The 19,613-nt window shown below is 48.8% G+C and overlaps 1 protein-coding gene across 11 annotated transcripts in view; it reads right to left on the bottom strand.

Annotated features, from left to right (window-relative positions):
• CD44 (CD44 molecule (Indian blood group)) overlaps window positions 1-19,182 on the bottom strand; it is an 86,510-nt gene extending 67,328 nt beyond the window's left edge. For 4 of the 11 annotated variants that reach the window (XM_047690900.1, XM_047690899.1, XM_047690902.1 and 1 more), the window contains exon 1: window positions 18,940-19,181. In XM_047690900.1, coding sequence (XP_047546856.1) covers window positions 18,940-19,006 — 67 coding nt within the window. In that variant the 5' untranslated portion in view covers window positions 19,007-19,181. Of the gene's footprint in view, window positions 1-18,939 lie in introns of all 11 variants that reach the window. The other 7 variants (XM_047690896.1, XM_047690898.1, XM_047690903.1 and 4 more) reach the window with 6 other exon arrangements.
• Between the last annotated feature and the right edge of the window lie 431 nt (window positions 19,183-19,613).

Raw genomic sequence — 19,613 nt, 5'->3', positions numbered from 1 at the left:
GGCTGGATCGGCCCAGTCATGGCTGTTGCAGTCAGCGCACATGGGGGCCAGCTCTCTGGGGTGCCCTCCTCACCAAAGTCAATGTGAGTCCCCTGGCCGATGTTTTGCCCAGAAATGGTATGAAAACCTTCCAAAGGCAGCTGGATGCATTTCCCAAATGTAGCAGCAGGAATGAAGTGAGGGCTGCATGGTGGAGGGGTTCCAGGTCTAATCCTAACAATGATCACAAGGATTACTGATGAGTGCTTCCTCCATGCCAGTGGTTCTATCAAGGGCTTTGTGCAAATGATAGTCTTAGTCCTGACACCACTGGACAAGTAGGTATTGTTATTCCGTTGTAAAGATGAGAAGACTGAGGCTTAGAGACATTATGTAAATTGCTTAAGGTCACATAATTAATGAGCAGTAGGACTCCAACGGAGGCCTACCTCTAGCATCCATATTGTTTTCTGAGCTGCAGGACACCAGACTCAGCTTCTCCCTGGGCATCCCTGACAGCCAGCCCTTGCCCTGGGCCCTGAACCTTGGGAACTGGAACAAACATCCTCAAAGGCAGCCTTTAGAAGCAGGTCAGAAACCTGGCTTTAAGAGACAATGTTTCCTGCCGGCCTGTCTGAAGTGAGGTCTGTTTCTGAATGTCTTCCAGAAGGTATGGGAAGCTCATTTGGAGAAGAAACCAAATTAATTTTCCAGTTTTTAACAATGCAAACAATGCAGAATATAAACGTGGTTGTTGACTTTTGCCTCCCAAACAATATAAAGAACAGGAAGCTCAAACAGATAATAGGGTACATTTCCTGATTCCCGAGAAACAATCCTTTAGGAAGGCTGGGCCTTATCTGGTGCCACTTGTTTGAGAGAGCCTCCCCAGATATGTCCCAGAGGGAGTGCAGAGAGAAGAATCTAGAGGACCCAAGCTTGCTTCCCCCAAGCCTTGCTTCATTTTTCCTGTCTAAATGGAAAATGTTTCTCCTTCGTCTTTCACATCTACCTTGAGTGGCCAGACAACCCACACACTCAGCTTCCCTTTGGTGCCCTTGCAGGAAATCATGGTCAAGACTGGAAGATAGCCAGCCAAGGAGGGAAGGTGGGAATTGGGGTGGTGTGTACCATGAATGAGTATGTAGGAGAATGAGAAATGTGACCTGCTTAATGACCCTCCTTTGCTTTTAAGCGCTTGTCTCTTATTCCAATAGAAAGTTATTTCAATAGATGATAGACAGATGATAGAGATATAAATAGGTAAGTGATAGATACATAAATAGATAGATGCACAGATAGGTAGGTATATAGATGTAGGTATACAGAGTGTTGTTAAGTTGAATTTAGAGATTACAGCTGAATCCATGATGGTAAACCACAATCCCACAAAACCACCCAACAGTGAAATGGATACAGGCCTTCAGAAAAGAGAATTCCAGCCCCAACTTCATTCATTCAACAAAGTATCATTCAGCCCCCATGTGTCAGGCACAGGGATCAGGGCACTGAGCAAGGTAGGCAAGGTCACTGTTCCAGTGGAGGTTATGGTCCAGAGAAGACAGACATTAAACACGTCAACAACATGACACAATAAATGTTTTAACACAAGTACAAAGTGCTGAGTGATTAGTCCAAAGGGAAGCCTCTCTTCTCCAAGGTCATTGCTGTCTCCAAGGGATGTCTCTAAGGAAATGCTGTTTCAGCTGAGAACTAAAGGTGGATTGGAACTAGCCAGCCAGTCTCATGCTCAGCAAACCTCAGGGTCAGGAAATTCACCCTCAGAATAAGCCATAAATCATTTGGTTTAATAGAATCCATTTCCTCTAGCTCCTTCATCATTAGATACCAAAAACAAGTGGTCCCCTTCCTGTGTAAGAAAGGACCATATCCTTGAGATCCACATTAGACATCCCTTGAGCTCCTCTTCCCTAAATGCAGTCATCATAAATCCTTTAATGATATTTACATGGGAAAAAAAAAGAATGGAAAACAAACAAACTAAATCCCAAAGTTTCCCTCCCATACCACTATATTCATGAGCCAGCTGCATGGAGGCAAAGTACTGTCCCAGAAAGCCCTCCTGTTCATCGTTGGGCTTATTAAAATGTTAAGATGTTAGACCTTGAACTTCAGACTCAAAGAAGCTATATTAGGAATGAAATAGCAATTTCATTCCTGCTCATGAAAGAGCATTATTAATGTAAAATGCAAGAGTCAATTTCAGACTCCTTGAGGAAACTCAGGTCCATCGGAAGCCAACACCATGTGGTGACATGGACATCAGCTCCAGGAGTAGAAAATTAGGGTTCAAATCCCAAACCTGCATTAATTAGTTATCTGACCTTCAGAAAGTCATTAAGTTTATCTCCTCTATGGGAGGATAATAATGCTAACCATGAAGTTAATATGAGGGCCAGGTTATATAATGGAGCTGAAAACACTTCACACACATTAAAACACTCGAGGAGTGTAGTTATAGAAAAGGAAAGCTAACCATCTCCCTTGGAGGTGATCATCTCATAATTTACAGGAAGAGATACTCATTCAAGGTCATAGTCATTCTTTTAAAATGGATCACTACAGACTAGTGGTCCTCATGCATGGTGTGGCTCCAGCAGTCCTGGGATATCTTGCAGTCACGTGTTTCTAATAGTAAAGTGCTCAAGGACGCACACAATTGATTACCTCTTGTAAATCATAACAGTGCTAAGGTTACTCCCCGATATGCTTTTTGGGGGAGAGAGAAAAGGATAAAGTTATAGCTATTATGATTGAGTGTAAGCTGCAGTCCATCTAAGTCTCAAAATGCAGTGTGTCCCCCACATGAACTCTATCCATTAGGTGTGTCTTCTCAAGAAAAGGCTGAAGGGTGTGGCTTAGGAACACAAGAACTTAGCTTTGCTTTTTTTTCTTTACTCTATGTATGGTCTCAGACCACAACTCTACCAGGTGGGTGGACACCCTCCAGGGCCTTACTCATCGTAACAGACATTGTTATTAGTGCAACAAAGTTCTCCTAATTGAATCTTGATTTTGTTCAAAATCCCTAACTTATGCTTCAGGGGGTGTGAGGTCCTAACTCCCAGCTCCAGTGGGTGAATCATCACTGGTCTAAATCAAGGACTGTGGTCAAAAGTCTCCTAGCCAATGATTGGCTCTGCATGAGCATTTCATGGAATGTGACCCCATTTTTCCAATGAGAAGTAAAGGGAAGTCAATTAAGGACTTCTGGAAAAGCCATTCCTCCAATTTTCTAGAAGAGACGCTTGTAAATAAGCATTCCTTCTTCTGCTGTTGGATACTGTTGTTTTTTTCAAAGGATGCTTGGAACTCTGGGAGTTAGTGTCAGACTATGAAGAGGGCTAACCTATAAGAAAGTGATGGGCATGGTGGACTGGAAAATTAGGAAAAAAACTGGGTTTTTGACAACATCAGTGAGCTCCTAAAATCATCCTACCTCCATACTTCTTGCTGGGAGAGATAGCATTTTATGAGGGTTTCTGTTTCACTGTTCTTTTACTTCCAGAGATATTCAGATATTCAGAGATATTCAGATATTCAGGTGCACTGATATGAGTACACCAAGAAATATGTGACAGATAGTAATTACAAGGGGGACACTTCATCAGGTCATCTCCAAGTAGTTACCAGCAACGAAGGAGATAAAGGAGTGAGGCCCTTGCAGCCACATGGTTGGACATCTGTTTCCCAGGGTTCTTGCCTGTTCCTGCTGCCCAAACCCAAGAGACACACTTGCATGACTGCTAGAGGTCATCCTGCAAATCTTTCCCTATATACATACCTGGAGCCCAAGCTCCAATCAACAAAGTGCTCTCCCCAAAAGACCAAGAAATCCCTAATAAAATCAATGAGATCTGACCCTCAACCAGGCTTAACAGAAGAGATTCCTAATTATGAATTTTTTCCCAGGGCTTAAAATAACTCTGACATCAAATGACACCACTTGTTTCCCAGAATTTGGGTTCCTTTGCTCCCCCAACACATACTTCCAAAGATCTCATCCAGTAAAATAAATAAACTAATTAATTAATTAATTAACTAGCTAAAATGTCTCAGCCAGCTTGGAGAGTCCCATGGCTCCCTTTTCACCACTGTCTATTTCTGGGAAGACATGATAAACCAGCTGCTTTCAGAATTGTGAGGAGTAGAACTTTCTTTTCTTGCTCTCTTCCTCAGTGAGCCAGTGTGAGGCAGCCGGAATAGGGGCTGCCTTGGCTGGAGTTGCTGAGGGGCTTTGAGCCCACTCACCAGAATGCTTCTTGGTCCTGAGCACTGGTAGGGTTGAGAAGTTCAACAACAAGGACCCCCAAGGAACTGGGGACATCCTGTAAACACAGTTCCTGCTCTTCATCCCCCCGGGCTCCCCTGATGCACCAGATCAGAGGAGGTCTCCCCGTGATGTGGCCTCAAAGACCCTTTGCTTCCTTATCACAGCATTCATCGCTGTCATTCACTAAAGGCATTGCTACTTATTTACTCTCCAACCTCCCAGATAGACTGGGAAGACATGTTACTCCATGAGTAGAAACTGTGTCCCCAGTGCCTAGGAGAACACAAGGCACATGTTATATTTCAATACACATGTGTTGTATGAACAAATGAATCATTTGAAAACCACCAGTTATTGACTCAGCTCACAGAACTGCTCGGAGAGGTTGGGCACAAGCCAGGCTGGGTTGCATTGGGCTTTCTGGTTTCCAAACACTCATTAAGTCAAAAAAGATCGAGATGAACTCCAAATATGGCTATACATGGTATGTCACAGGAAACCGGGTCCAAGTACAATAACAGCGTGTAAACACCTACACTATTTCCCATTGTGCCACAAAACCCAGTACCCTTTTAGCCTCCTCTCTTTGTCCCCCCAAGTCTTCTTGCCAGCCTCATCTTGTTTAATGCCTTCCCTCTATCATCTCAAAGCACAAAATGGAAAGGGTACTGGACTGAACATTGGAAGACCAGAGTTTTGATCTTAACTAGTTACGTGACCTGGGGCAAGTCACTTGCAGTCTTTGAGCTGCCCTTCCCTCACCTGTCCAACAAACATGTGCTTTACAGAGTTTCTAGCATCCTTTCCCATTCTGACATGCTATTATCTTTGGCTTTGAGTCACCAGCCCATGACAAGTTTTCATTGAGGGTCCTCTCTCCCTTTCTCCTTTTCTCCCTCCTTGGATCCACACTTTGGTGCTGCTGTAAGGGCCCAGGCCAGCTGGCACTTTCTAAGCCCCCCGCAAAGCCTCTGAAAACTCTCGCACCCCTGCCTCCAGTGCTTTTACTGAGTTACCCTAGCGAGGTGATTCACCTTGACAGGGCACCCCAGTCCCCTGCCACCCCAACTGTATCTGCACACCTCAGGCAATGGCACGACCAAGAAGCCTGAGCACATACCAGGTCTTCCTAGATAAGCACTGCCTAGGAGGGGATGGCAGCTAGGAAGAGATGGGTAAACATTCCGAAGAATACAATTTCAACGATTGGGGTCAACCAGCAATGGGAGACAGAGATAAAGGGGAAAGTTACCTCCAGTAATAATAGGACCTTGTAGTTCCACACCACGTGCTTCTACCAACCAGCACAGAACACTTTCACACCAGCAGGCCAAGGTGGAGAGGTCCCGGGGAGGCAGAGGGATTATTATCCCCAGGTGGTTCACACAGTGTATTGAAGCGTTAGACAGATAAAGCCAGTAGCCCAAGGTCACACAATTAGGCTTTGACATGGTGGGAATTAGAGCACAGTGTCCTAATCTCACCTGGGGGCTATTTGTAGACTCCTGGTGGAGCCTTTTGTTTATACCTTGGTTCTATCTTATCTTACCTGTCCAGGTAGTGAGCTGGCTTTCTCTCTTGGGCGTGACTAGTGGGAAACTTGAGTGTCCCTGGATGGGCTTGCTGGCCTGAGTTCAGAATCCAGCCTACGTGACTTGCAGGCTACAAGCCGGACCCAGAGGGGCCAGTCTGTGGAATGCTGTTGCCGTTTGCACTTGGGAGGCACCGAAGAGCCCCGAGTGGCAGCTGAAAATGCAGAGGCTCCAGGGCTGATAAAAGTTGTAATTAACGTGCACATACAACCCTTTCATCTTCAAAGGCTTTACTCCCATTAGCTAGTTATTCCTCCTATCACCCCCATGGGTGAGGCGTCATTTTTGTCTTCTCGGTTCGCAGACGGAGAAGCCGATGTGCAGAAGGGGCCTTTTGCCAAGGAGCCTGGCTCTGGTTCAAACAGAGGAGATTCCTGGCTCCCAGCATCTAACTTCACTTGGGGTGACGGGAAAACAGTGCAAAGGAATCCTAGAAGGCTCAAGCCACCAAACTCCTCTGGGTAAGAGACTGAATTTATACTCTTCTGGAAGGAGGTAGAGTCTACAGAATGACTTGCTCACTAGATTGGAGTGGCTAACATCCTAGTGACAGCCACCAGAACAGAAAACCAGAAAAGCCTGCTGCTCTGCTGTAGTGCTCTCCCAGCAAGACAGGATCTGAGTATTCCAGACTGTGCCCGTGGCAGACATCACTAATGGATCACAGCACCCTCTGTGGCTAAGCCAAGGTTTGGCTTCTTAGCGCAGCCCTCCAGGCAGCCTCTAGCAATCAAGGGGAAATGGTCCATGAGCCATCTGCTACCGGGAATCTATTTGCCACCGGGGCCGCAGGGCTTGCCTGGGCTTCTCTTCCATTGTCACTCTCCAACCCAGCCAGAGCTGCTCAAGTTCTATCCCAAGCAGGGCGGGAGCAGCTGCCCCACTTCTGAACTCCATCCAGCAGCCTCCGAAGAGGGTGTTGTGGGAACTTCCCTGAGGCAGAAGAACAGGATCTTGCCGCCCGTGCCACTGACACTTGATTGCCTGGAATCCGCCCGATGTCATCCCTCACCCGTCCGCAGCTCGGCCTCCTCCTCAGGCAGCCTGCGCCCTCTCCTGAGCCTGTCAGGCCACACTTCCTTGCGCCCCTTGGAAACTTCCAGCCCAAGCTCTGCACTTGCGTAGGTTGCCCCCTACTCTCCCCCTCTCTGTCCATCTTCTCTTCCATGTGCTCGCCCCCCTTGTCCTCAAACCCGGCCCCGTGCAGGAAGCCCGCAGTGTTGCGGCTCACAGAGCTGTCCGCCTTTCCTCACCTTCCGGCGCTCGGTGATACGTCATCTCCTGGGGCCCTGTCACCTGCTTGTTCTCCCCCCAAACCATAAAGTCCCCGAGGACAGAATCTAGATCTTCCTCTTCCCTCACTACTTCTCACCGGGCAGCCACACTACACTTTTTAGTGAACTGAATTAGGGAGTTGATCACCGTGTTACAACTGGGAAAGCGGGCAAACTGTAAAGGGCGAATCTGGCCCACAGTCCTGCAACCAAGGGGAGAAGAGGGCCGACCTCCGTGGGCTGCACGCGGTTGTCCTTTGTCCTAGAATGCCGTGTCTGCAGGACGGGCTGGAGGCACGGTGACCAAGCCATAATGGAGGGCATTGCGTGTGACAAGGGAACAGAACGGATCTGGTATTTTATTTCGGTTTCTGGTTGGCAGATCCCAGATGGATATGAGAGGGGCACGCCCATGGTGGATGGGATCTCAGCAAGGATTTTTGAGAGACTGGTGGGAGGTCAGGACCCTGGCGGGGCATTTAGTCCTTGACCCACTTGGGCAAACTCTTAAGTAGTGCCATCTTTAGGACTTCCTTTTTCCTATCTTTTCTCTCTCTCTCCCTCTCCCTCCCATCCTCCCTTTTTCCTTTTCCTCAACAAAAAGAGCTTCTCTGGGTTTATGAAAAAGAAATATCTTAGCAGGAATCTGGAAGGTTCTCAGTAGAAGAAGCAACTTGCCATCTCAAAGGTCTGTCATGCCCAGTGCCTTGGTAGGGGTGTGTGTGTGTGTGTGTGTGTGTGTGTGTGTATAATAGCTATAATAAATACATGCATATTTATGTATTTATTATTAATCATATGATATATTAATGTTTATTATATAATATTAATTATATGATATTTTCATATGTTAATTATATTATCTATTTAATATGGGTCAATTATATAGTTAATATATATTAATTATGTAATGTATATAATACATAAATAATAAAAAAAATATATTTGTTTGTCTTATTTGCATTTTTTCCCCCTCATGGTCACCCTAGTTGTTTTCCATAGGATACTACATCTCACCCTCTACACACTGCTTTGGCTGAGTAGTGTGGTTCATTTTGTACCAACATACTTCAGCATTCCCTTAAGGGAAGTGGAGAAATCCAAGTTACTCATGGAGCTTTGAAAGTAAAGGACATAATCTTTTCTCTTCTTCACAGGTTGGCTTTTTTGATCACTTGAAGCAATGTCTCTTCCAATGTACAGTTTAAGGAAAAGGGTATTGCATTCAGATCCTATAGGTAATCTCAGGACTGGTTTCCTGCAGTCTTAGCCGTGTGACTCAGACATGTTCCTAACTTCTCTGGCCCCAGCTTCTGCAACTGCCCATCCCAAGGTGGTTGAGAGGATTCAGTTGAATCCTCTGAACAAAGCACCTTGTTCCTAAGAGTCATGCTTCCCCGCCGTTGGGGTTTAGAGTACAACTGAGTCAACAGACTTGTTTCTGGCATGGATTAATAATTCACCTCTGACATTTAATACAAACCAGGCATCACTTTTTTTTTGGCCCTGCATTATAGTCATATTATTCTTTCCATTAAGTTTTATGAGGCTTAGGTGTTCGTGGCCTGCAGAGTGGTGGATTTATAGAACGTGAGGTCTGGCAGAGATTTTACAGATCAACTAGAATCCAACCCTCTCATTTTATACACGGAAAATTGGAGGTAAATAGGGGTGAAATGATTTGTTCAGCAAACTAAAATATAATAAATAATAGTCATTTTTATTCTTGAGGCACCTCTATGTGCTAGACACTTAGCACAAGATACCACATGCTAAACATTGTTCGAGACATTTAACGTATGCACTGTCTGAGCTCACGCAGCTCCGAAGTGGGAAAGAGGGAAATCAGCCTCAGGTCTGGCTCTTTTCACAGCCCCTGCTCCTTCTACACAGCCCTCCTCCAAAGCCAAACCTCCTCATTCCCAGGGAACCACAAGAAACCTCTGATTTCCCACAAGTGATCTTTGGAATAGGAGGTTTTTAAACCATTGAAAAAAACAACTTCCTCTTTTTTTCTTTTAACAGAGTGACCAAAAGACAACATCTTTTCTCTAAGTGTCATTGGGAAGATGATTTTGAGGCTTGGGGTTTTTTGTGCAGGAGACCAGATTTGGAAGGAAGTGCTGGGGCATAGAGGCAGACAGATTTATAGGAAATCAGGATCCCTGTTCTATTGGACAAAACCTAATTAGCTCTGAACTTCCCCTGCCTTGCCTGACATGTCAAACTTCAAGAAAGATACTCACATTAGGGAGAATGCAGAGAAAAGCAATTTCAAGGAGGTTTGAAGATCACTAAAAGCGACGCTAGAATAAATAAAATTAAAAGGTTTCTATAGACCAGTAAAAAAAAAAAAGGATAAAAAAGAATTATCCAGAATCTATAAAAATCACCAAAGGTAAATGATAAAGATTGCTTTGCCAAATCTAGAAATTTCACCCATTCAGTCATCCAAAATTTATCAAGCATCTACTATAATTGGGGAACTGAAAATTGGGGGCTACCGCAATAAAAAATGTACGCAATGTACATAAAGCATGAACTTTTCCTTAAGGAGCGCCTCTGCTCACCAGTGAAAGAGAACAGATGGCCACACACAGCTCAGAAGCATCCCTTAAACTTCATCTAAAATTTTTTCTAGATGGAGCTATGCTCCTGGGGGGTTTATGAATTATCAGGGAGAAACAAGACAACAGAGGTGAATAAAAGTCACTCAGGCTAGACTGGCGGGATGTACCTGACCTCTAAGGCTGACATTGGGAAGACAACTTGTCCAACCACAGAAGATCCACAGAGAAGATAAACTTCAGGTAAGAGATTTCTACGCCGGCATCACTTCCCTCTCCAAAGTCTGGTCTACCTCTGTGTGACCAGTGCTCTGGTCAGTACCTGAATACTTGTCTTCTCCTTGCAGGAAACTATGACCGTGCAATCAGCTGGGGTCTCGGGAGGTGGCTCAGTGACCTCACCTGGTCTCCCGCCTGCTATAAGACAGTGCACAGCTCTGCTGGACTCTGCTTCCTTCCGTCACATTTGCGATGGGCAGATAAGAGATCCTCATTTACTATGTCTGGACTGTGTGAAGGCTGGGGTCAGGGACCTGCACAGAAACCACCCTCTAGACCCGAGGCAGGAGACCAGGTATTAGTTGCCGGGCATTGTGAATTTCTCCTCAGCATCTCAATTTGCATAATGATGAACACCTACAAGGCTTTACTGTCATCACCTTAATACCTCGGCAGGTTGTCTTTGGAGAGGAGTAGTAAAAGATGCCTCCTGGATCCATGACTGATGTGTGGGTCCTAGAAGGCCCTGCAGATCTGCTCAAGTGAAATTCAAATGGGTAAGGAATCTGTGATGAGTCTCTGAACCCAGGCCAAACACACACAGACAAGGTAGATGTCCCCAGGGGGCTCTGCCTCCATACTTCCTTGGTGGCTTGTATCTCAAGCAAAGCACCCAGAGGAAACACTGCCCATCTCCCCCACCTCCCCTTGCACAAGTCACCTGCTGGGCCACACAGAAGCCAGGCCACCTTTAGGTGTAGGCTAGGCTGAGGAAGAAGGGCCCACTTGTAGTATTTGCTCAGATCCTTACGCCAGAGAGTGTAGCCTGACTCCTCATGGCCTCATCTCTCAGTTCCTTCTTCCCTCAACAATTCTAGCTGGTAGAGAGAAGGCCCTGGGGCCAAGGACTCTTGCACTGAGGGCAAGCACATTCCTGCTATTTGACTGACCCCTTTCCCAGCTTTGTCTGTTCACCAGCCAAAGTCCTAGATGGTGGAGAATCCCCCATCAGCAACCTCCACCTCTCCTCCAGGGGACAAGTAATGAAGTGATGATGAACAAACAACTCAATCCACCATCCTTTTCAATCCTACTCCCTGCCCCCAACTTCCCACCATATAGAAGAGAGCAGAACTTCTCTCTAGGAATTGGAATGAACAAGACACTCAGAGTATGAATGGGGAGAAGTTTTCATCACAACTTCTTTCTCCTTCATATTTGCAACTCCATCTCCTTCCTCTGGCATCATATGGAGAAAGGGAGGGCAAGACCAGCTCTGTGGACCTTATGACCTAACCCACACCTAATTCCCGAATGGAGTTTATGGAAACAACCAGAGTACCATCAGGCATCACCACTGGGGTTTCTGGGGGCCCTGACAGCTTGATACACTAAGAGAAGCACAGTAAGGCAGTGCCTAAGAGCTTGGACCCAGTAGCCGGATCACCTAGGTTGGAATCCCAGCTCTATCATGTACCAGCTCTGTGGCCTTGGACAAGTTACTCAAATTCCCCATGGCTCAGTGTTCTCATATGTAAAACAGGGCAAATAATCACACTACTCAGAAGGCTGGTATATGTTAGAAGGTTGGTGTAGAGTTAGCGCTGTGTAAGTATTCACTATTGTTACTAATTGTGGCGATCGTCACCTCAAAAATATCCAACCAACTGCAAAGAAACAAGTGCACAAGGTACAGGCACTCTCTCTAACTGTCAAGGAAGGTTGTAGGGAAGGAAGGTGAACTGACAGGCACCCTCCAGAGGACACGGGCCGAGACACCAGAGCAAATGTGAATAATATCTCCCCACTGGAGTTTCGCAACTCCAAAACTCTAAACTCTTCCTCGAGGAAGATTTCTGGGGCCTGAGTTTTGCAAATCACCTTCCCGGTGAGTCAGCCCCCTCCCACCCCCAGGCCAGTAGGCCCACACTTGAACTCACAAGAGCCACTTGCCTTGGGTGGACACACCCGGGCAGCCGGAGCACACCACACTCAGGAAGGTCTGGCTCCGGGATGGTCTTTCCCCCCACGACACCTGTCCCTTCATTCCCCATTTGACTCCCTGTGTCCAAGCATCACTGGGCAGATGATCCCTGGGGTAGGGAGGCAGGACCTGCCCCAGTTACGGGCAACTCCAGACTTGGCAAGCTTGTAGGGAGAGGAGACAGAGTTTGCTGTTGCCGTGGGGTTCCCCAGCAGATAGCAGGCTTCCCTGGAGACTTATTCTTTCCTGAGCTGCAGGAGACCCACAGAGAAGATGAGACGCTTCTGTGAAGCTCTTCTGCTTCTCTCCCAGCTGCCACCACCTTCCAGAAGCAGGGATGGTGGGAGGAGGAGAATCAGAGGGGTGTTCAAGGAGTCCAACCTCAGATCAGCATCTCCCAAATAACCAGACCTCCAAGCGGGCTGCTGCTGGGGAGGGTTTTATTTTGAGGCTTAAATTTGGGGGTTGGTGTCACCATCCTGCCTGGCTCCCGCCCCCTTCTTGGCCCAAGAAGCTAGTAACCCTGTCCTGAGACAGACGTCCCCAGCCACAGCAAGCAGCCACCAAAACCACAAATAGACGGGTGACCTCCCTGTTTGGGCAGACCAAACATGAGCCCTGTGGTGGGCAGCTGACCAGCCCAGCACCCTTCTCACCCCTGCCCTCAGCAAAACAGCCATCACCGACTGTTACCCTATACATGCACAGATACATTGTCAGTATCTGCTGTGTTACGTACGCTGTCCAGCGTGCATCCGTATAGAGGGCCAGGTTAACTCTGGATTCTGGATATTCACTTGAGTTCAACAGTTACCGCTAACCAGGGCCAATGCTTGGATCTGGGGTCACACATGCATACAATGAATGTGACATGATCCCTGACATCAGGGGGCTCCCACCGTTCTGCAGAAGACAGATAAGACAGAGCAAGTCCGGTTGGGGTTTTCCCCCTCGGAGAAGTGAGAAAGTCATTAGCACCCCTTGGTCCACAAAGGGAAAAAGGCCTCCCTCTGCATGATTTTACTGCGCAGCTTCAAGGCTAATTAATTTTAGCCCAGTGGGGCCCTATGAGAAGCAGATACTGCATTGTCAGAAGTGAGCTTCCTGGAATGGCTGCCGTTCTACGACCCTAGCTTCTCAACGGGAAGTGACTTTACCCATCATCACCACCAATTTGACAATGTCCGGAGGCATTCTGGGTTTTCATGACTTGAGGGGGACAGTGCAAGACCTGAATCTAGTATGTGGAAGCCAGAGACACACAGCCAGCCATTACCCAGGAAACCACATACCACACCACGCGCTGGCAACTCAGGGGTGAGGGCGGTGGCCTTCTGACCATGAGCCCCCCAGTGCCTAACTGGCTACAACAGTCAGCAGGGATGGGATAAATGTTTGTTGACGCTGTGGGCTGCTTCACTAACATATTCCACAGTGGGTAGATAAGTAGCAGGGTGACAGAGAGACACGCCCTGCTTTCAGTCCCGCTCTTTCGTAGATTCAAATCCTATCTGGTCCCTCCTGCCACCTCCTCTCCGTGGATCTCTCCAGCCCTGCTTATCGTGTGTCAGCTCGACAATGCCATTAGCCTGTCAGTTGGGTGCACCATATTCTACACACAGAACCACAAGGTTTTTGGTGCCGATCTCATACACGTAATTCCCCCGTGGTACCCAGCACAGTGTGGGGCCCATAGAAGACACCTGATACATGCTTAAGGAGGGGCAAGCAATACCCACATGAGGGGTAGAGGCATGGGCTCAGACACATACCGACACCCACAATGCATGTGTGCCCACACGCATGGCACACAAGAATCAAATATGTAGTGTGTCTTGGTAGTTCACATATTGGGGGTGATCAGGAAGTGGAGAGCAGAGGCATATGAATTGTTTCAAATATGTAGTGTGTCTTGGTAGTTCACATATTGGGGTGATCAGGAAGTGGAGAGCAGAGGCATATGAAATGTTTCTCCCCAATACTTCTCCATGTTTTCAGAACCAAATATCAATTTAATTGGACCCTAAACTGAAGAAGGCATTGTCAAACTCTGAATTCATTTATGCAAAACACCTTGCAAAGGTTTGACTCCTAATCACACGAAGCCATACATTTATTGGTAGAAAAATGAGACCCTTAGACAAAATATATACTATGCGTTAATTGGTAGAGTGTTTGCACATTTGAAATCCTGACTTTCCTGGGAAATTTGGCATGCACAATCACTTTATCCATACCAAGCCAGATTCCACAACCACAGACTAGAAAACACTCCTTCCTAACTCTGTCAGGTTGGTCTGGCTTCCCATACCCTGGATGACCAGCTTTGGGGGAGGACATTTTTTTTTAAGATTTTATTTATTTATTTGACACACAGAGAGAGAAATCGCAAGTAGGCAGAGAGGCAGGCAGAGAGAGAGGGAGAAGCAGGCTCTCCGCTGAGCAGAGAGCCTGATGCGGGACTCGATCCCAGGACCCTGAGGATCATAACCTGAGCTGAAGGCAGAGGCTTAACCCACTGAGCCACCCAGGCGCCCGGGGGGAGGACATATTTTCAGAAAAATTTCAACTTGCCAAGTGAGTGGAGAGTGGGGTTCGAATTTAAAGTAGGGGGCACCAGGCTACCCTGATCGTTCTAAAGAACACTTGTGTACTTCCTAGTCAAGCAGAGACACAAAGGAAATTGAGTCATCAGCTTCTCGCTGTGCAATCCCCCAGAATTTCTTTCTGAAGCAGAAAAGATCCCCTTTGAGAACCATGCTTTGTCCGACAGCATCTGCCACCTGCTTCTGCTCGCCCTTGCACAAGAGCCACTTCCTTTTCAGGCTCTGGGTGGAGCTGGCTGAACCGAGGTGCTGGGGAGACATAACTTGCCAGCCTCTGTCTCAGTCCTAGCCAAGACCCAGACCTAGCCACAGCCCTGGCCTAGCCCCAGCTCAACACAACCTAGCTCCAGTCCCAGGACAGCCTCCAGCCCAGCCCAGCCCAGCCCAGCCCCAGCCCTGCCCCAGCCCTAGGCAGGACCCCTGCTGGGGAAGCCCAGCTTGCCTCCCACCATCTCTACTCTGTCAGGGAACCCCAGCTTAGAACCATCAGCCCAGAAGCCGTAGACAGATCTGAAATCTCACTTGGGTGGCTGCCTGTCACCTCGAATTCCATACGGCTTTCAGTTCAAGATCCTTGACTTTTGTAGAAGACCATGTCAGCCCACCACCTGAGTCCTTAAGGCTTGCCCTCGCTGGGCCACATACAACCTGCTAAACACCGGGGGCCTCTGCAGAGCATGTGATGAGGGCCTTGCTAGGTTAATGCATCTAAAATGCTTGCAGGGTTAGGGTGAGGAACTCTGCAGGGGCTCTTCTTTAATTTTGAGGCAGGAGGGAATTGCCCTAACTTGTCTCTTAGACGAGAAGCAGAGCCTCTCCCTTTTTTCCAAGCCTGCAAATGAGAGCATGTCTAGAAGGGCAGCTGAACTCTGATAAGGCAATTGACTTATTTTAGTAACAAATAACTAGGTTGGCATCTCTTGACAGCTGTGGCCAAGCCTGGGGAGAAACAGTCCAGGGTAGGGCAGGGTAGGGCAGCCAAGAGTCCACAGAGCCTGCCAGGGGGGAGAAGCCATTCACACCAGGCTTCATGTTAGTTGGTCACATGGGACAGGGAAGGGAGGAGAATCACATACACACACAATTTCCCAAGTAATGAATCAAAGGAGTGTAAGCATTGGAGTCTAACACTCTAATGTTAGACAATGGGAAACCCCATCCCCACCGTTTACCAGCTGTGTGTCCTTGGGCAAGTCACGCCTCCTCCCTGAGCCTCAGTTTCTTGATCTAGAAAATGGGGTTAAGAAAGTGCTAAACATATACAGGACTGTCATGAGGCTTATACAGAATAACCTATTCAAATCCCCCAGCTGAGTGCCTAGTGCAGAGCTGGTGCTCAGTAAATGGCACTTCCTGGGACTTAGCATTCTTCTTTGCAGTAGCAGCGTGAGGCTTCGAGAAGAAACTCTGCTTTGTGGTAAGAAATACATATCATTATTCTTCTATTAAGCTCAAACTGGATATATTGTAGAGTAAAATTTTAAAAATGCAGTGGATGTTTAATATAGCATTTAAGGTGTGAAACAAGAGTTGTGCCATTGCAGGGACAAGAGGCGGGGGCTCATCACTGTCCTGGATGGTACAGGTGTTTCAGAGACTTGTGGATGGAAAATGTCCAGCCCTCAGTCCATCTGCAAGAGGAAAAGTCACTCCTCCCTCCTTTTCAGGATCTGTTTCCTCCATGGGAAGAAAGAGGATTTTTCTAAATGGTCCTTGGAGTCCCCACTGCTGAGTCTATGACAATGAGTCAAGAAATATTTCTTGAATGAATGGAAGGGGATCTGTCATAAGTTAAGAATTTCATGCTGCCTGTGCTGCTTCTGCGTGGGGTGATTTGGAAGAAAATGGAACCTTTTCCTACTGGCTGCCAGCCTCAGACACACCTACTTGGCCCTGCGCCTTTGCAAGAAATATGATGTCCAATGTGTATCTGGGGAGCAACTGAACTGATTGATGCTAACCTCAGCAACGATGGATTTCTTGCTTCTGCACCTGGGAAAACTCAGCCAAAGCCCTAACTCCCAGGAAGAGGGGTCTCTAAAGTCCACAGGGAGCAGAAGGGCCCCTGCCACCCCCAAGCTCCAGAGCCCTCAGATGCACCCCTCTTTCTCAACACCAGGGGCGCAATTCCCAAGCAGTGAGGAGAGGAGGAGAGGAGATGTGGGAGGCCTCCACCCCCTTGCCCTCTACCTGGGGCCACTTTCTTTCCCCTGCTTATGACACTGAATTCAAAGTGTCTATTCTCCAACTTAGTTTTTGGGTCCCGTGTTGGCCATTTCTATACTTTTTGCTTTCTGACACGAGGATGGAGGCCTTCTTCCTCCCCAAAGCTTTGTTCCTTTCCAAAGTTTCCTCGTTGTCTTTGGAGGCGTCTCTCCTTACTAATCCACCCACACTGTGGGGGGGGGGGGGACTGGGGCAAAGGTACTGCCCATACCCCCACCCCAGCTCCTCTTCCTCTTTCCCCCTCTGCCTGCCCAGCCGACCTGCTGTTAAGTCATGTCTCCCTTCCAAGTCTCAGTTCCTTCATGAAAGCCAAAGCTCTGACAGTTATTGCTACTGGCACTTTTTCGTGCTTCCTCCAAATGATGCTGCCCAAAAGGACCATGAAAATGCGGGGCAGGGAGTGAGGCTTCTGGTCTCTGGGAGAACCTCAAGGGTCAGGACAGCCCCAAATATTTGGGGACAGGGCCCTTCAGAAGAATCAGGGAGACCAGTTGGAAGGAGTCAGTAATCAGGATCCTCAGAAACAAAGCAGAAGAAACACTGGAAGGTAATACACAGATAGACGTCCCTGGAGGTCCCAGAGAAGGCCGGGCCAGGGCTCTCCCTGCACTCCAGATTTTCTCTTCTCTGGCACCTGGAGTGTTTTTGCCTTTCAAGGGCTTGCTGGAGCTCAGTTCGCCTTAAAGTCCTCCTCAATGGCCTCTGATCCACCTGAGCCCTCTGTCCCCAAACTCTTTCCAAGGATGTTTGGACTATCCATACAGTCTAACATGTTCCCACTAAACACAGGCTCATGGACGTGGGTTCACACGTGCACCAATCCTTCTGGCTATGTGAAAACTGACAAGTTACTTAACCTCTCTGAGCCTCGGTTTGTTTCCATCCTGTAAAACAGAGCTAGTAACAGGACACTTCTCCTTGGGCCACCGTGAGCATAAAGAAAGTTAACACTTATGAAGATTTAGCACGGCGTCTGGCCCCCTGAAAGCATATAGAAAACGGCGTCCAGAGCTGGCATTTCTTCTATTAGTATGATTATCATCGCTATTACTATTTCTGTTTCACCAATCTAACTCTTCAATCCTCACTCATCCCCAGCCCAAAATACCCAGGTAAGACTGTGTCTTTACTTTCTTGGTCCCCCCAGAGCTGGGTTTAATAAAGACTTGCTGAGTAGAATGAACCATAGGCTGAGCTGTCTTAATGACCCAGCTGGCACTTCTTAAAAGAAAAATTAATTTTGTTAGCAATAAGCAAATCAGCCATGTAATTATCTGTATATATACAGACAAAGAGAAGGAACGCCTGGAGTTCGGTCTCACCAGAATAGCCCACGAGCCATCTTGCACTCCAAAGCCACTGAAGGTACAGACCCTGTTTGGATGGGGCACGGCAGCCCCAGCTCCAGGGTCCCTAACACGACCCCGATGCACAGGCTCCCCTCCCTGCTCTGAGGCTGCCAGGCAGGGAATGTGAGCCACAGTACTGTCTGGATTTCCCCTAACTGATTGGCAGAAGCAGGAGGCTTGCAAGGATCCAGTAGCTGGCTCAGTCACTGCCCTTCCTGCTCACACTCCCTGCCCCAGGCTGGCACCTCGTGGAAACCCAGAACCTCACAGAGCTGGTTCAAGTTCCCACAAGCGCTAGATAGGCAGTGACTGGAGCCAGCTCCAAGAGCGTTGGAACCCAGGCCCAGTGGGGAGCTCCAGGGCACCCGCACCCCTTTCTGGAAAGCTCATGGCCATCTGCCCTCACACCACCATCTCTACGGCCACCTGGCCAACAGCCCCGGCCCCGCCTAGCTCTGCCCTGCCCGGCCGCAGCCCAGCCAGGCTTCCAGCGCCCGTGGGCACACGAGCCTGTTGGTCCAGACACCGGTTGCGCGCACCCAGGAGTACAGTTACTTTCTGCCTTGTGCTCTGGCACCAGCGACCTCACCCAAAATCGCGCGCCGGCAGCCTGCCCGGCCAACTTTCCTCGCTCTTTCTCTTTTCCTTTGAATCCAACGGTGCTTCCCTCCAGCACACTCTCCAACGGCTTAGCGCAAATCCTAGCCCCGCTCTCCGGAACCAAATCCATGCGACCTGCCTCCCACTTGCCTCGGGTCCCCGGTCCCTGGGACCAATTCAGCCAGGTGGCTACCGGGTCCCTCCGGGCCGCCCAGGCCACTCCCGCCCGCTGCCCCCCGCGGCACTCACCGATCTGCGCCAGGCTCAGCTGCAGGAGGCACAGTCCCCAGGCGAAGCGCCCCCAAAACTTGTCCATGGTGCGAGCGAACCGAGAGAGCGAGCGCGGGGCGCCGGAGGGTCGGGGGCGCTGGGCAGGGGCCGGCGGAACACGGGGCGAGCGGGCCGGACGGAACCTATCAGGGGCTGGGGTCCGGCTGGGCAATGAGGGCGCCTGGGAAGTTGGGTGCAGTTTTTATTCAAGGGCTGAAAGAGTGACCTAAGAGGGAGGAGGGAGCGAGCGCAGGACACACCCAAGCGAGGGGGCTGTGACTAAGCAGCCGACAGAGGTTTAAAGACGTAGCAGCCCTCCCCTGCGCTGGCCCTTCCGCCCCCGCCCCGTGCTCCGCTGAGACCGTAAATCCCGGCGGCCTGCGCGGGCGCCGGGAGAGCCGGGGTGCCTGTGCGCCCCGGGACGCACGGGGGTCTTCTCCGGGCCCTCCGGGAGGGCGGCCTCAGGACCCGCAAGGGATTGACTGGATCCCCAAACCCAGCCGCCTTGGGTTCAGCCTCCGACCCCTCCTCTCCTCTGAGTTTCTCTGAGAATCGGGCTGGGGAGTGGTGTCTCTGGGTTTCGCAGCCAGCTGGATATTCTGGGAGGGGAGATGGCCTCATGGCAAGGAGGTCCTGCATGGAGAGCTGAGTTC

Source organism: Lutra lutra, chromosome 10 (assembly GCF_902655055.1).
Source record: "Lutra lutra chromosome 10, mLutLut1.2, whole genome shotgun sequence".
Classification (NCBI taxonomy): domain Eukaryota; kingdom Metazoa; phylum Chordata; class Mammalia; order Carnivora; family Mustelidae; genus Lutra; species Lutra lutra.
Note: the sequence above shows the minus strand (reverse complement) of the source record. Positions and strands in the feature narration are given on the sequence as shown.